The 15349-nt window shown below is 66.5% G+C and overlaps 1 protein-coding gene across 1 annotated transcript; it reads right to left on the bottom strand.

The window, feature by feature from the left end:
- Positions 1–915: 915 nt before the first annotated feature.
- Positions 916–4639, bottom strand: FGF19 (fibroblast growth factor 19). Its single transcript, XM_070061525.1, has 3 exons — positions 4280–4639; positions 3954–4057; positions 916–2143 (listed from the first exon to the last, which is right to left on the bottom strand). Exons 1-3 carry the CDS (start codon positions 4518–4520, stop codon positions 1832–1834), a joined length of 657 nt encoding a protein of 218 aa, XP_069917626.1. The 5' UTR covers positions 4521–4639; the 3' UTR covers positions 916–1831.
- Between the last annotated feature and the right edge of the window lie 10710 nt (positions 4640–15349).

Genomic DNA, 15349 nt, shown 5'->3' with positions numbered 1-15349 from the left:
CTCCTGCCATCGGATCAGCACGGTGCGCCAGCCGCAGCACGCCGGCCACGGCGGCCATTGGAGGGTGAACCAACGGCAAAAGGAAGACCTTTTTCTCTGTCTCTCTCACACTGTCCACTCTGCCTGTCAAAAAAAAAAAAAAAGAGATTTATTTATGTATATGAAAGTTACAGAGAGAGGAGAGGGAGAGAGATAGAGAGAGAGACAGAGGTCTTCCATTCGTTGGTTCACTCCCCAACTGGCCACAACAGCTGGAGCTGCGCTGATCCGAAGCCAGGAGCCAGGAGCTTCTTCCGGGTCTCCCACGCAGGTGCAGGGGCCCAGGTACTTGGGCCATCTTCCACTGTCTTCCCAGGCCACAGCAGGGAGCTGGATTGGAAGTGGAGCAGCTGGGACTCAAACCAGCGCCCACATGGGATGCCAGCACTGCAGGTGGGGGTTTACCCACTACACCACAGCACTGACCCCTTGATCTTTAAAAAAAATTTATTTATTTGAAAGGCAGAGTTACAGAGAGAGAGAGAGAGAGAGAGAGGTCTTCCATCCGCTGATTCACTCCCCAGATGGCCACGACGGCCAGAGCTGGACCAGGCTGAAGCCAGGAGTCTGGAGCCTCCTCTCGGTCTCCCACATGAGGAGCAAGCACTTGGGGCCATCGTTCCTTGCTTCATTACTCTCCCAGGTGCATCAGCAGGGAGCTAGATCAGAAATGGAGCAGCTGGGACTCGAACCGGCGCTCACACAGGACAACGACAGTGTTGCAGGCGGCAGCTTAACCCTCTGTCCCCCAGGCCAGCTCCCAGCCCCGCCTAGGACGGTGGTGGCGGCAGCGGAGTGGGTGGGGCCTCCTGCTGGCAACCCCCCTACCATGCCCCTCCCCCAGAGCTCTCCAGGCGGACATCACAACGCGTTAGATACAAACCAACTCCACTTTAATGTAGAAAACAAAGTTCATGTACACACATAAATATACTTTGGGGTATAAATAAAGTAAGAAAATAAGAGATGTACACGTCAGAATAAATTACTCATAAATAGTCACGCTGGCTAAGAACGCCCCTCGTGGCGCTGGCGCCTGCTTCTTCCCGTGGCCTGGGGGAGTGGGGCCGGGGAAACACAGGCAGGACACACCCCCTGCAGGCCAAGGGCAGACAGGGCTCCCATCCCAAAAGGCCCTTCACTCGGCACCCACGTGTCCTGGGCAGGCCTCGTTCCCTGGCAACCCGTCCCGTGGCTGGGAGGAGCTGCTGCGATTGGCTGTGTTCACCCTGGGCTGGGTTGGGGGAGGTAGCTCGCAGGTCTCTCAGGGGAACTGGCACTCTGCCTGGCCAGTGTGAGCTTGGCACAGGGCGCTGGCTGTGGCGAGGGGGCCCCGTGGGCATCCTCCTTGGTCCTGAATGGGCATCGGAACGGCCTGGCTGGCTCGGGGGGCTCCGGAGATTTCCTGGAGTTGAAGCCCGGCCGGGAGAGGCCCAGATGCAAGCGGCTCTCACGGGGGTGGGCACCGCGTGTCCCTGGAGTCTCACAGGGCATGGGAAGCACCGCCGGCTGGGCTCCCGGCTGCCTCTGCTGAAAGCGACGGGACAGGGAGTGAGCTGCCCATCGGCCAGGGCATTCAAGCCTACCAGAGCAGCACGGCACACGGCAAGGTGTCCAGGGAGGGGCCTCGGGGCAGCCAGGCAGATGGAGGGCTTTGCAGTTTTACAGTCGTACAGGTCTAGACACTAGGGGGACACTCCAAATATGTACAACCTCTAAAGCCTTCTTCCTAACGCTACGACGGGACCAGACCCGGGGCTGTCTTTGCAGGCGCTCGGGCTCCGCCCACCGTCTACTTCTGAAAGCTGGGGCTCTTCACCGGCCCGAGCTTGGTGGCCATGCCGAAGGGGTCCATGCTGTCGGTTTCCAGGGGCGGGGAGAACAGGTCGGCTTCAGGGTGGTCGCCAAGGGCCGCGGTCTCCTCGGAGGCCATGGGCAGCACGGGCAGGAAGTGGGAGAGGGGCAGGAAGCCTCTGGTCTTGTACAGGTGTCTCTGCTTGGCACTGCTCAGAGACACGGGCAGGTGGTGCGTCGTGGAGCGGTACACGTTGTAGCCGGAGCTGATCTCCTCCTGGAAGGCACAGTCCTCCTCCGAGTACTGCAGCTGCGGGGACATGGGGGACGCGGGGCGGGGTGGCCAGTGAGCCTGGGCTGCGGCTGCCCCAGGGCCTCCCTCTCCCCATCTGTCAGCCCCACCTGTGTCCTGAGCCCTACCACTGACAGGCGGGACAGGCACTCAGCCCACCTCTGTCACCACTGGCATTGGGGAGAACACCGGTAAGCCCGGTTGTGAGGGAGCCTTCCACTAAGAATCAGCTTGCTGGAACCTCCGGGCCCGCTGCCATCCCAGGCCCCCCCCCCCCCCAGAGGGCCCAGGCAGCCTGCCAGGAAGAGCAGCCCCTCCCCCCAGGCGAGGGAGGGGGCTGCACCCAGCGGGAGGACCGGAAATGTGTGCCGGAGGGAGGCGGGGGCGGGAATCTGTCCCTGGCCCTGCACGCAGGCAGCCTGGGCGGAGCCGAGATGCGGGAGGTGGCATCCCGCGTGGGGGCCAGAGGACAGCGCGGGGCCGGGAGGGGGCTGGGCGGTGGCTGCAGCCCTGGCCCAGTCAGCCTCCATCCACCGAGGTCATTGAACTGCAGGTGGTGAGCCATGGGCTGATAAGACACCGAGCACCGGCTCCTGCCGGGCCACCAGGGCACGAGGACAAAGCCGCAGCCGCCGCGGCGCTGCCTGGCAGCGGCAGTGAGTTCTCTTGCATTTCAAAAAAAAAAAAAAAAGTGAATGAACAGATGAACAATGGAAATATTTCGGATGTCCGGGGCGGGGAGAAACCGACATCCTTTCTCCTTGCAAAGAATGGAAGGGGTTCACCTTCCCAGGAGACGGCGCGACTTTTAAGTCTCCGTGTGTGCCCAGCCGCGCCAGTGAGCTCAACAGGCAGGAAGGGATTTTAGGTGGAGAGCCCCTTTCCCCCTCTCCTCGCCCCGAGCCCCCCCTCACCCATTAGCGTCAAAACAACAAAAGTGACACGGGGGAGGGGGCCGGCAGGGGCTCCGGTGTCGGCTTTCAGCCCCGCCCCTCCTCCTCCGTCTCGCTCTTTTTGCACAGATAAATGTCACACTCGCTAATGCTTCCCTTTCGGCTCACAAAAGGCCTGCCCCGGGCCAGATTTGCATCTTCGTGCCCTGGCCCCGCTCCTCCCGGGGGCCCAGGGCTCTGTGTGTTGTGTGTGGGAGGCCTGGGGGCCCCCGGGGACCTCACACAGCCCCAGGCGCGCCTGGGGCCTGGGGGCGCGTTCCTTTGAACTCGCAGCCTTTGTTCCCGGGACCAGAGCCCCGGCAGGAAGTGTGCGCCTGCCGCGGCTTTCGGCGGCTACCTGGATCTCCCCAGCCCCCCCAGCCGAGCGCCTTCTCGGCACAGGTGCGCCCGCCCCGACCGCGGCACCGCGGGAATGCGCTGCTGGCTCGCCCGCATCTGAACCGCACGGCCGCCTTCTCGGGTGGAAAACTGGAAGCACATCTGGCCAGTGCCGAATGCACTGCCTCCCACACACCCCGGAGTTGGTGGAGATTTTAAAAATTCGTAATTTGTAGATGTGCCCTTTTCCCCCTCTCTCTTTCTTTTCTCTTACCCTTGAGGGCGGGGGGGGGGGGGAGCGGGGGGAGGAGGCTGAGGACCACACACGCGCAAGCCCCGGCTGAAGGTGGGCGCTTTCCTGTTTCATATCAATGGGCTTCCTCCCTCCAGCTGCGCCCGCCGCGGCCTCAAAGGAGACACACAGGCGGCTGCTCACACCGCAGAGCAACGCGGGACACCGGCGCCACCCGCCCCGCGGCTCCACGCGGGTCGCCGCAGAGGGAGCCAAGAAATCCCGAGAGCTGGCGCGGGGCGCACCCCGCACGCCAGACACTTACCTGCCCCCGCATCCTGCCGTCGGCGCCCATGCAGAGGTAGCGGGAGCTGTGCACGCCCTTGAAGGCCACGGTGCGCAGGGCGACCGCTCGGATCTCCAGCAAGCCTGGGCGCAAGCAAAGCGAGAAGCCACAGCTGGCACCCGCGGGAGCCCACAACACGTGGGTGCCGCCTGTGCCCGCGCGGGAACCCCCCCCCCTTCGCTCTGGGCGCTGCCTGGGGGGGATGGGGGTCTGGGCACGGGTCCCAGAGCCCGGGTGCCCAAGCATGGGGATCCCGGGCGTGAGGGGGGCTGCGGGGTGGGGGCAGGGGGCCTGCCGGCACTCACTGTGTGCGCTCTGGCTCCGCTCGCAGTCCACGGCGCCGTCGGCGCGTATACGCAGGAAGCAGTGCGAGACGCCGTGGGCGCTGGTGGCGTACAGGTGCCGCAGGCGGACGGGCTCGCCCCAGCCGTAGTGCAGATGCGGGCCCGCGTCGGACAAGGCCAAGGGGCGCGCGGCCGCGGCCAGCCAGAGGCCGGCCAGGACCAAGGCGCGGGCCGCGGCACCTCCGCTCGGCGCGCGGCGCATGGCACCTCCCGGGAGCTGGCGGCGCGGCTGCGGAGGGGATGCAGGAGGCTGGGGTGCGAGGGCGGGATGGCTGCGGCCCTCGAGCCGGCCGTGCGCTCCGGGCGCCTGGGCGCGCAGCACTCCCGCTCCGACGGCGCGGCGGCTCCGGGCGCGCGGCCTTATATAGCTCGCCTCCCTGGCCCGGCGGGTAGGTGCCCGCGGCACCGAGGCATTTCTTATCGGGATGGCAGCAGGCCCCCGCCCCTCGAACACACCCACTCACACCCCGCCCACGGCCCCAGCCCCCGCCCCGACCCCGGCAGGTGGGCGGTGGCTCCGAGGCGGTGACCCCGCCCAGGCTGTGCGGCTCGCCGGGGAGCGGGAGGAGAAGAGGAGGGGTCCCGCGGCGGGGGGACAGGGGGGCACTCTGCTCGGCGCGGCGGCCCGGGGATGCCTGGCTTGGCGAGCTTAATTTTCTAAAAGCAAGCAGGCGTCTGGAGCCCGTCTCGCGGGCGCGCAGGGTGTGTGGTGGCAGGGATCCCGCGACTCCCGGCCTCGGGGCCCCCTCTCCTGCAAAGACCCCGCTACCTCCCTCCCTCCCTGCCGCCCCCCGCCCCGCCTCCGCCTGCAGCCCCGGCCCTGCGCGCCTCCCGCGGCGGGCGACGTCCGCTGGGGCCTCCGCCCGCCGCTCCGGCCGTCTCGCCAGCCCCCCGGCTTTCTCTTCTCCGGCTCCCCGCCCCGGCCCCCTTTCTCCGGGTAAATCGCCCCCCGACGGGGGGCCGGGCGCGCTCCCGGGCGGCGGCGCGGACGCGGGGAGACAATGGGCGAGTCCGGGGCCCGGCGGGCGCTAGATGGCGCCTGCGCCCTAGGAGCCTCCGCGCGGCGCTGCGCCCGGGATCGCGCGCCCCGCAGCCCCGGCTCTCCTGGGCCTGCGCTCCCCTCCGTCTCGGGCGCCTTGGGCGGGGGGCGCAGGCAGCGTGGTCGGGGAGGGCCCCGTCTGGGTGGTCCAGGGGCGGAGATTCTCCGCCAGGCAGCTCCGGCAGAGAAAGACCGCGGCGCCGGGAGCGTGCGCCGGCGGGGGGCTTCGGCGCGCCCTCGCTCCCCCCTTCCCCCGCCCCGGGCTGGTGGACGCGGGCCCCCCGGAGGCCACTTCGGGGACGGGCGAGCGGCCTGGTGGGTTTCAGCCGGCGGGGCCGCGGTCATTCGCAGCCGGTGACCCGCGCTGATGCCTGAGCGCGCGGAGACCCCTCACCGGCTTGGGTCTTGACAAAGACCTGTGGGCCGGGGACCCCCCGCGCTGCGTGTCTGGGTTCAGAAAGCCGCGGCTTCTATGAAACCGAATTACTTCCTCCCTGTGGTTTTCAATCCACGGCGGCGGCTCCTGTTCAAGCGAATTGTCCCCTCCCCTCCCCGGCTTTTGTGAAGAGCCCGGGCCACCTCTGCGCCTGGGGCCCCTGGCCCCACCGCCCCCTCCCCTCCTGCTGGCGAGGTACTTGGGGTCGGTGGGGGGGAGAGAGTGCCCCGGGATCAGGGCGCCCAGAGGAGTGAGAGATGGGAGTTGACCGTCCCACGGTGTCCACTCTCCCGGCCTCCAGGCAGGTGAACCGAGTCCCCCGCTCCGTATAACCCAGGCCAGAGTGGCCTCCGCCGGGGGCTCCAGGGCCAGACCCACCACAGGCTGGATCCCGGCTGGCCGGCCACTCCGGGGGCAGGTCTGTCCCCCGTGCACACGGCTTTGCAGCTTGTCCCCGGAGGTCCTGGGATGTCACCCGTGGAAGCAGTGTCGCCGTTGGGCGTGGGGAGAGCTCTGAGTTTAGGGGATGATGCGGGGAAACTGAGGCTTTCAGAGATGTCACACAGGCAGTGGGGGTTTGTGCCCAAGTTAGCTGGGTCCCCGGGCCTGGGGGATTGATGGCTGGCACGGGTGTGTGTGGGTGTGTGTGTGGGTGTGTGGTTGCAGGAAGCCAGGCAGGCACGCGGAACGGCAGAGCTGGCCACCAGGTGGCGCTGTGGTCAGCCGTCTGGGCTCTTAGCCCCTTTCTCACTCTGGCGTGGCTGTGTTCCTGAGCCAGCCGACCTGCACCTGCGAGAGAGTTCCCAGCGTGGACGACGGTGCGCAGGTTCCACACCCACAGGAGGGGCCCAGGCCAAGTCCACAGAGGCTTCTGCGGGATTTCAGCCCACCTTTTCATTAACCTTTATGTATTTGAGAGACAGAGAGACCTCCAGTCTGCGGGTTCACTCCCCAGATGCCGTAGCAGCCAGGACTGGGGACTTCATCCGCATCTCCCCCGTGGGTATGGGGACCCAAGGCTCTGAGCCGTCACCGCTGCCTCCCGGGGTCTTCATTAGCAGGAAGCGGGGGTCAGGAGCCGGAGCCTGGACGCCAGCCCAAGCACACTGACACGGGGGATGCGGGCATGGGGACCCCTAGGCTGGACACCCACCCCTCAGCCCACTAGTTTTTGCTAGAAACTGTTAGCACCTGCATATTCCTCCAAGACTCTCATCTTCCAAGATCTGTTTTTCTTCCCATAAAGAGCCCTGTTTGCAGGAGGCTAGCCCAGAGACAGGCGGGGACCCCGATGGGGGCGGGGGGGGGGGTCTCTGAGCCTCAGCGGCTTCGTTCCAGAGAGCCAAGGCATGCTGAGAAAGATGCCCGGAGCTTTTGGCTGACGGACAGTGGAACTCCCTGTAGGGCGCGAAGCACCGAAGTCGATGCCTCAGCAGGCTGACCGGGAACCTTGGCCCTGAGAAGTTGGAGCTGGGAGACGGCAGAGCAGCGCCGTGGAGCCGTCATCCCGGCGCGGGAGCCGCGGCTTCCCTTCGGGGAGCTTCTTCCTGCCCCCGCTTTTCCCACCTGTGTATAGTTTTCCCCCAGAGAGCGCTGACTGGTAGCTTCCTTTGCGCCCCCTCGGTAAACATCTCCCTGGACCATGAGTGGCCTGGACCGGGAGGATCTGAGCCTGGGCCATCGGGGCCATGGGGTCTGTCCCCTGCAGTTGCACATTTATTTGTTGTCCATTTGTTTATTTTTAAAGATGTATTTATTTTAAAGGCAGAGTTACAGAGAGGCAGAGAGAGAGACAGAGAGACACAGAGAGAGAGAGAGGTCTTCCATCCGCTGGTTCACTCCCCAAGTGGCTGCAACGGCCGGAACTGAGCTGATCCGAAGCCAGGAGCCTCTTCCAGGCCTTCCACGCGAGTGCAGGGGCCCAAGGGCTGGGCCATCCTCCACTGCTCTCCCAGGCCACAGCAGAGAGCTGGATCGGAAGAGGAGCAGCCAGGACATGGAGCAGTGCCCATTTGGGATGCACCGAAGGCGGAGGATAACCTACTGTGCCACAGTGCCGGCCCCTTAACTACTTTTTAAATTGCGTGGCAGACGCACACGTTCGCACATACACCCCCAGAGAGAAGCAGAGAGACCCCCCCCACGCACCGGTTCACTGCCCAAATGCCCCCAAACCACCGGGGCCGGCGGGAGAGGCCAGGCCCCCCATGTGGATGGCAGGGACCTGACTCTTATCCGCCACCTGCTGCCTCCCAGGGTGTGCCGTGCTCGGAAGCTGGAGTCAGGAGCCCAAGCCAGCAGGGGCAGGCAGCTCACGTCGCGGGCTGTGGCGTCTTGACCGCGAGACCACGCACCTGCCCCCAGATTGAAGTGTGCACAGCAGGCGTCGCAGCTCAGAAACCTGAATCGCTGCCTGGGAGGCTCGAAACCCGCACCAGAGCGCTGGTTCGAATCCCGGCTGCTCCACTTCCGACCCAGCTCCCTGCTACTGCACCTGGGAAGGCAGTGGAGGAAGGCAGGTGCTTGGGCCCCTGCACCCGCGTGGGAGACCCGGGATGGAGCTCCAGGCTCCTGAGTTTAACCTGACCCGGCCCTGGCTGTTGCAGCCATACAGGGGGTGAACCAGCAGATGGGAGACCTGCCTGTGTCATCCTCTCTCTAAGTGTCACTCTGCCATTCAGAGAAATCAATAAATACTTTGAAAAAAGACCTTGGAGAACGCAGGACCCGTGGCCTGCGGGCCTCACACACCTGCCAGCCGACCGATCTTCACCCTGCCCGCAACAAATGCTGACGGGGGCTCCTCTCGCCCAAGCCCCAGGCACCACCGTTGCACAACGCACCTGCTCTTTCTTCTCCAGCCCCGCCCAGCACAACTCCTGCCACGAGCTGGTCATGAGGACAGCGATGGTGACCAGTGACTGCCGGCACACTGGAAGCCCTCAGGAAGTGCCTGGGGCCATGGGAGGCGGTCTCCGACAGGCCATCACATGTCATCTCCCAGCTCCCATTTTACAGAGGGGACAGTGGGGCTGAGTCACCGAGGCGATGTGCAGGAGCCCTGGCTGGCCTGAGGTCAGCGAGAACCAGCGGAGGGTGATGGGATCAGCAGCGACAACGTCACATCCGAGCTCTGCTTCCTGCCCCGGCCCCCTGCTGAGTGGGTGCTGGCTCAAGTGCTTGGGCCCTGCCAGCCACACGGGAGACCCGGATGGAGCTCCTGGCTCCTGGCTTCCACTTGGCCCAGCCCTGGCTGTTGTGAGCACTCTGGAAGGGAATCCTCTCTCTCTCTCTCTCTCTCTCTCTCTCTCTCTCTCAATGAACACAATTTTTAGAAGAAGTATCAGATGTAGCACTCAGAAGAGCGGGGGGGGGATGCCCCCGTTGCTCTGAATTCGCTGGACTCGCCCGTCCGTCTGTCCCCCCCCCACACGCTTCTCATCCGGTCGGCAAACACTTTCCAAGCAGCTGCGGGCTGGCAGGCGTCGGCCGGGCGCCTCAGATTCTGGGCCCCCAGGCCTGGCGGTGCAGGTCGGAGGCCCCACAAGGCGGTGCCTGCTGCTCCTGGAGGAACGGCTGGGGCCGCGGGTGGCACCGTGAGCAGAAGTACCCCGCAGGACGGCCCCTGGCACATCCGAAACCGGCTGACACCGGGGAGGGGGAGGCAGAGGCTTCCACCCTGGGTCGGAGCCCGCGGCGGCTCGCAGACACCGATGCTATGCTCCGGGAGTTCCCACGGCCGCATCCCTGCAGCGGCGCCCGGGGCGTCGTCCCGTTCCACCAGTGAGACGCAAGGTGCGCCGCCCGGCTGGCGGGAGAGACCGCTGGTGGGTGGGCAGCCCCCAGGACCTGGGCAGAGCCTGCCAGGCAGGACAGACGCTGCGGGAGCCCCACTTCTGCGCGTGGCGGCCGCGTCAGCCCAGCTCGCCTGCAGCAGGCCGGCGCAGAATCCAGGGCTGGCCCGGCCCTTGCAGCCCCTGTGCTCAAACAAGCAGAGGGGCAGCAGGGCGAAGGCAGGATGTGCAGGTTCGAGTCCCAGCCTCTCTGCTTCCGAGCCAGCAGCTGGCAGCCTGCGCTTGTGGTCCTCCGCTCACCGTGGGGACCCAGATGGAGCTCCTGGCTCCCGGCTCCAGCCTGGCCCACACCTGGCTGTGGCAGCCAACTGAGGAATGAGCCAGCAGATGAGAGAACGCTTGCTTGCTCTCTCTCTCTCCCCTTCCCTCCCTCTCTCTCTGCCCCTCCCTCCCTCTCTCTCTGCCTTTCAAATAAACAAAGTTGAGCCCTGCCCTGGTACTGGATCGTGGCTGATCTGTGAGATCCGGCGTCCAGCCCTGCACCTGCTGGCTCCCCGGGTGCTCCCTCTGTAGTCCAGGTGCTCCCTCTGGTCCGGATGCTCCCACTGTGGTCCGGGTGCTCCCTCTAGTCCGGGTGTTCCCACTGTGGTCCGGGTGCTCCCTCTGTGGTCCGGGTGCTCCCCTGTGGTCCGGGTGCTCCCTCTGTGGTCTGGGTGCTCCCTCTGGTCTGGGTGCTCCCAGTGGTCCTGGGTGCTCCTGTTCTGGTCCCGGGGCCTCTTGCTGAGGTGAGGTCAGCCGGAGGTCCGGAGCGGGCCTCAGGGGCTCCAGGCACACTGACCAGAGCCACAGGTGCAGACCCTGGGAGAGCGTGGAGGACGGGCTCCTCTGGGTGTCCCCGGGGTGCGTGCCCTAAGTCGGCGTCATGCCGTGTCCCCAGTGTCACAGGCAGGGAACGCGTTTTCCAAGGCCGACTTCCCTGGGGAACGACCCGCGCTCTCGTGGCTCCTCAGGAGCCCCCACCCCCACCCCCCACCCCACCCCACCCCCACCCCCACCATCCGTCTAGGAGTTTCTGGCCGCAGGCACCTCGGAGCAGGGGCTGGGAGAACTCCGGAGCTCCCGCCGCGGGCCTTGGGACCGGCTCCCAGCTGGGCCTGGACAGCCGTGGCTGCAGCGGGGGCATGGGAATGGGGGCTGGGACACGGGGCTGGTCCAGTCGCCAACACCGGCCTCTGGCCGCGCGTCTCCCACACGGGGACCCCAAGGCTGCCACCCTTGACCACCTGTCCAGGGCCCCTGCCCTCCAGAGGGTGCTGCTGCCCCGCCCTCCCTCCCAGGAAGGCCCCGCCTCCTCCCCCCGGGCCCTGCCTGGTGGTCTGTCTCCTGTTCCCCACCAGTCAGGAGGCCCAGGGTGTGTGCGGGGCCCACCACAGCCCCGCTCTACACACAGGGAGAATGGGCAGAAAGCGGGGGGCTGCTCGGCTGTGGCAGGAGAAAGGAAGGGGGCCTTCCTCCCCTGCTCCTCCTCCTCCCCTCCTCCTGCCCCTCCTCCCCTCCCCTGCTCCTCCTCCTCCTTCTCCTCCTCCCCCTCCTCCTCCCCTCCTCCTCCTCCTCCCCTGCTCCTCCTCCCCCTCCTCTCCCCTCCTCCTCCTCCCCTGCTCCTCCTCCCCCTCCTCCTCCTCCCCTCCTCCTCCCACTCCTCCCCTGCTCCTCCTCCTCCTCCCACTCCTCCCCCTCCTCCTCCACCTCCTCCTCCCACTCCTTCCCTGCTCCTCCTCCCCTCCTCCCCTCCTCCTCCTCCCCTGCTCCTCCTCCTCCTCCTCCTCCCCTGCTCCTCCTCCTCCCCTCCTTCCCTCCTCCTCCCCCTGCTCCTCCCCTGCTCCTCTTTCCCTCCTCCTCCCCTCCTTCCCTCCTCCTCCCCCTGCTCCTCCCCTGCTCCTCTTTCCCTCCTCCTTCCCCCTCCTCCTCCCCTCCTTCCCTCCTCCTCCCCCTGCTCCTCCCCTGCTCCTCCTTCCCTCCTCCTCCCCCTGCTCCTCCCCTGCTCCTCTTTCCCCCCTCCTCCCCCTCCTCCTCCCCTCCTCCTCCTCCCCTCCTTCCCTCCTCCTCCCCCTGCTCCTCCCCCTGCTCCTCCCCTGCTCCTCTCCCCCTCCTCCTCCCCCTCCTCCTCCTCCTCCCCCTCCTCCTCCCCCTCCTCCCTCTCCTCCTCCCCCGCTCTTCCTCCTCCTCTCCTCTTCCTGCTCTTTCTCTGGCCTCTGCCCTGCTCAGCCCTGTGGCCCTCTAGGTGCTGGGCCTTTGGGCAGGCTCAGGCGCGTGGTTCGGCAGTGGCCGGGGACTCCCTCTCTGAGGGGCCGTGGCCAGTGTGGCAGGAGTGCAGATTCCTGAGCAGCCCCACCCGCCGTGGTGTCCCTGCCGCCCCACCCCCTGCGGAGGCCGTGGCTGCAGGGGCGGGGCTTCCCTTCGGACTCGGTGGACAGGCGAGCTGTCACCGGCGTGGAAAGCCTGGCCCATGGGGTAGGTGGAGCTCCTTCCTCTGTGGCGTCTGGTTCCCATGACTGCTGTTCGCGTTTAGGGCTTTTTCCAGAGCCCACCCCACCGCCGTCCGAGCTGCTGGTGGTGGGGCTGAGGTGCCTCCTGCAGCCCGGGAGGCCCCCAAGCCTCCGCCCCTGCCCCCTCCAGCAGCCCCCTTCGGTGGTCCTCGAGATGGGTCCCCGCAGTACGCAGCAGGCTGGGGGCTCGGAGACAGGACCACTGGGCGCCACACCAGGCCCCTGGGCAGTGCCGAGTCACGGTCACTGCCGGGGCTGCGGAGTCCGGCTCTGTGCCGGCCTGGGCTGGAAATGCAGACGGGGCAGTGCCAGGCCGTGTCCTCCACTTCCGGCCTCCCCCGGCCCCTCCACGTCCGCCTGCAACCTCGCGCGGCCTCTCCTCTCCTCGGCTCCCACACCCAGCCCAGGCTCGTGGCCTCTGGGGACCCCCCCCACTCCAGGTGCACAGACCCCCTCCGTCCCCGCTCTGTCCCCCCTCTGTCCCCCTCCGACCATTGAGGTCACCGTCCCCGCTCCAGGCAGACTCACCTTCAGGGGGCGCTGTTCAGCCAGCTGTGGGCTCCGTTGTCAGCGCTCTGACCCCACGCCCCCCGACCCCTGCCCAGGGAGCGCCTCCTTCGTCCCCAGGGAGGGGGAGTGGGCCAGGGTCCCCCAGTGTCAGGGCAGGGCAGGGCAGACAGAGACTGGGGGCCCAGGGAGCTGGCAGGGCAGACGCAGGGCGGTGACCCTGGGAGAGGAGCCGGGGGCACTTGCGTGGGGTGCACCTGCGTGGGACGGCTGAGCGGGAGCTGGAGCTCCCTGGCCTGGACCTGCCGTGCCCTGGCTGCTTGCCGGGCTGCCCCAGCCCCTGCTGAACGTGGCCCTGGCCCCACCCCATGACAGCAAACCCCCTGCCTCAGAGCCTGGACCTGGGGGGGCGAGCGGGTGCAGCCCTCCCTTCTCTGTCTCCCCGTCCTGACACTGCGTGGATCCAGCTGAGGTCAGCGTGGGGGGCGGCCCCTCCTGAGGTCGGCGTGTGGGGGAGGCCCTGAGGTCAGCGTGTGTGGGGGAGGCCCTGAGGTCAGCGTGTGTGGGGGGGCCCTCCTGAGGTCAGTGTGGGGGGCGGCCCCTCCTGAGGTCAGCGTGTATGGGGGGGGCCTGAGGTCAGCGTGGGGGGGGCCCTGAGATCAGCGTGGGGGGGCCCTGAGATCAGCGTGTGGGGGGGGCCCTGAGGTCAGCGTGTATGTGGGGGGTGCTCTCCTGAGGTCAGCGTGTGTGTATGGGGGGCCCCCTGAGGTAAGCGTGTGGGGGGCCCTGAGGTCAGCGTGTGGGGGGCCCCCTGAGGTCAGCGTGTGTGTGTGGGCCCTCCTGAGGTCAGCGTGTGTGGGGGGGCTCCTGAGGTAAGCGTGGGGGGGGGCCCTGAGGTCAGCGTGTGGAGGGGCGGCCCCTCCTGAGGTCAGCGTGTGTGTATGGGGAGCCTCCCTGAGGTCAGCGTGGGGGGCCCTGAGATCAGCGTGTGTGTGGGGGTCTCCCTGAGGTCAGCATGTTGGGGGGGGAGACTCGTGGACGCCCCTGCACGCCCATCACCGCCCCACCTCCGTGGGAAGCTTCCAGGCCCTGGAAGACCCCGCCCAGTGTCCCAGAGCGTGGGTTTCTGGGAGGGAGAGGAGGGCGTGAGCAGGGCCCGGCCTGTGGTCCTCCCAGCGCCCGCTGATGGGCAGCCCCTGGGGGCAGACTCGGTCTCAAACTGCCCGGCCCTCCCACGGCTGATTCTGCTGCCAGCAAAGCCCTCGGGAAGCGTGCACGGGGCTCGGCGTGGGGGGCGCGGCTCAGCCCCACTGGTGCAACCTGACGGCAGCGCGGACCACGTGTGCACGGATGCCCGTGCTAACAAAACTTTACAAGCACCGAAACGTGCGCCGGGTCCTGGTTCACGGTCGCAAACCAACGGAAGGCAGATCCTCAGCCCGAGGTAGGCGGCCCCGGCCCGGCACGCGCGGTGGTCGAGGCGCCGGCAAAGCTGGGTGTTAGGGGCCCGGTGCCCTCGGTGGGCGCCGGAGCAACGCAGCACGCCCGGCTCTAGAACAGGTTTGCCTTTGCCAAAGCAGAAAGGGAAAGACAAAAGAGAGACGTACAAAGCCTGCATGAGAGGGTGCCTCCCATGTGGGCGCAGGTTCGAGTCCCGGCTGCTCCACTTCCCATCCAGCTCTCTGCTGTGGCCTGGGAAGGCAGCAGAAGATGGCCCAAGTGCTTGGGCCCTGCACCCACGTGGGAGACTGGGACGAAGCTCCTGGCTCCTGGCTTTGGATCAGCCCAGTTCCAGCTGTTGCGGCCTGGGGAGTGAAGCAGCAGATGGAAGACCTCTCTCTCTCTCTCTCTCTCTCTCTCTCTCTCTCTCTCTCCCTCCCTCCATCTGCCTCTCTCTCTGTAACTCTTACTTTCAAATAAATATTTTTAAAAGTGTTTTAATGATTTATTTGAGAGGTAGAGTTGCAGACAGAGCGAGAGACTTGGGCCATCTTCTGCTGCTTCCCCAGGCCATTAGCAGGGAGCTGGACTGGAAGAGGAGCAGCCGGGCCTCGAACTGCGGCCCCAATGGGATGCTGGCACCGCAGGAGGAGGATTAGCCCACTACGCCACAGCGCCGGCCCCCACATAAATAAATCTTGAAAAAACATTATATAATAATCAGCTTGAAACGCGGAGAGAATTCATTCATTTCTCACTCGGGCGCGTCTCGTCTCAACTCCGGGGGCAGTCGAGGAGCCCCGCGCGGGGTTGAGCAGGGCTCGTGCAGGGGTCGGAGGTGTGGGCGCCACCCCAGCGTCCCCTTCCTCCCACGCAGATCCCCGGGGCTCCCCCACGGAGGCTCCTCCTGCCAGAACCCCCCCTCGCCCCCGCCGCCGGGGTCTGCCTTGGAGGGTCCTAGGGCTGCCCTCTGCGGACAGACGGGACCCAGCGCTGCGCAGGCTGTGACCTCGCGCGCCGGGCTTGCGGGGCGCTTTGCGCTTGCAAACGGGACTTTTAACTGCACGCGGTGCGGTTCTCGGTTCTCGGGGAGCCGCGAAAGCTTTGATTCACAGTACAGATGTTCGCCAGCTGACACCCGCGGGAGCAGGGAGGCGGGGTGGAATTGAATAAGAATGGGTGGCAGCTCCCAAAAGGTGCCTATCCCTGCTCCCACTCCTTGCCGCCCAGGCCATTCAGAGGTCGGAGCTGTTAATGGTCTGGGAACAA

The sequence above is a fragment of the Oryctolagus cuniculus genome, chromosome 1 (assembly GCF_964237555.1).
Source record: "Oryctolagus cuniculus chromosome 1, mOryCun1.1, whole genome shotgun sequence".
Classification (NCBI taxonomy): domain Eukaryota; kingdom Metazoa; phylum Chordata; class Mammalia; order Lagomorpha; family Leporidae; genus Oryctolagus; species Oryctolagus cuniculus.
This window is presented reverse-complemented; position numbering and strand designations above follow the sequence as displayed.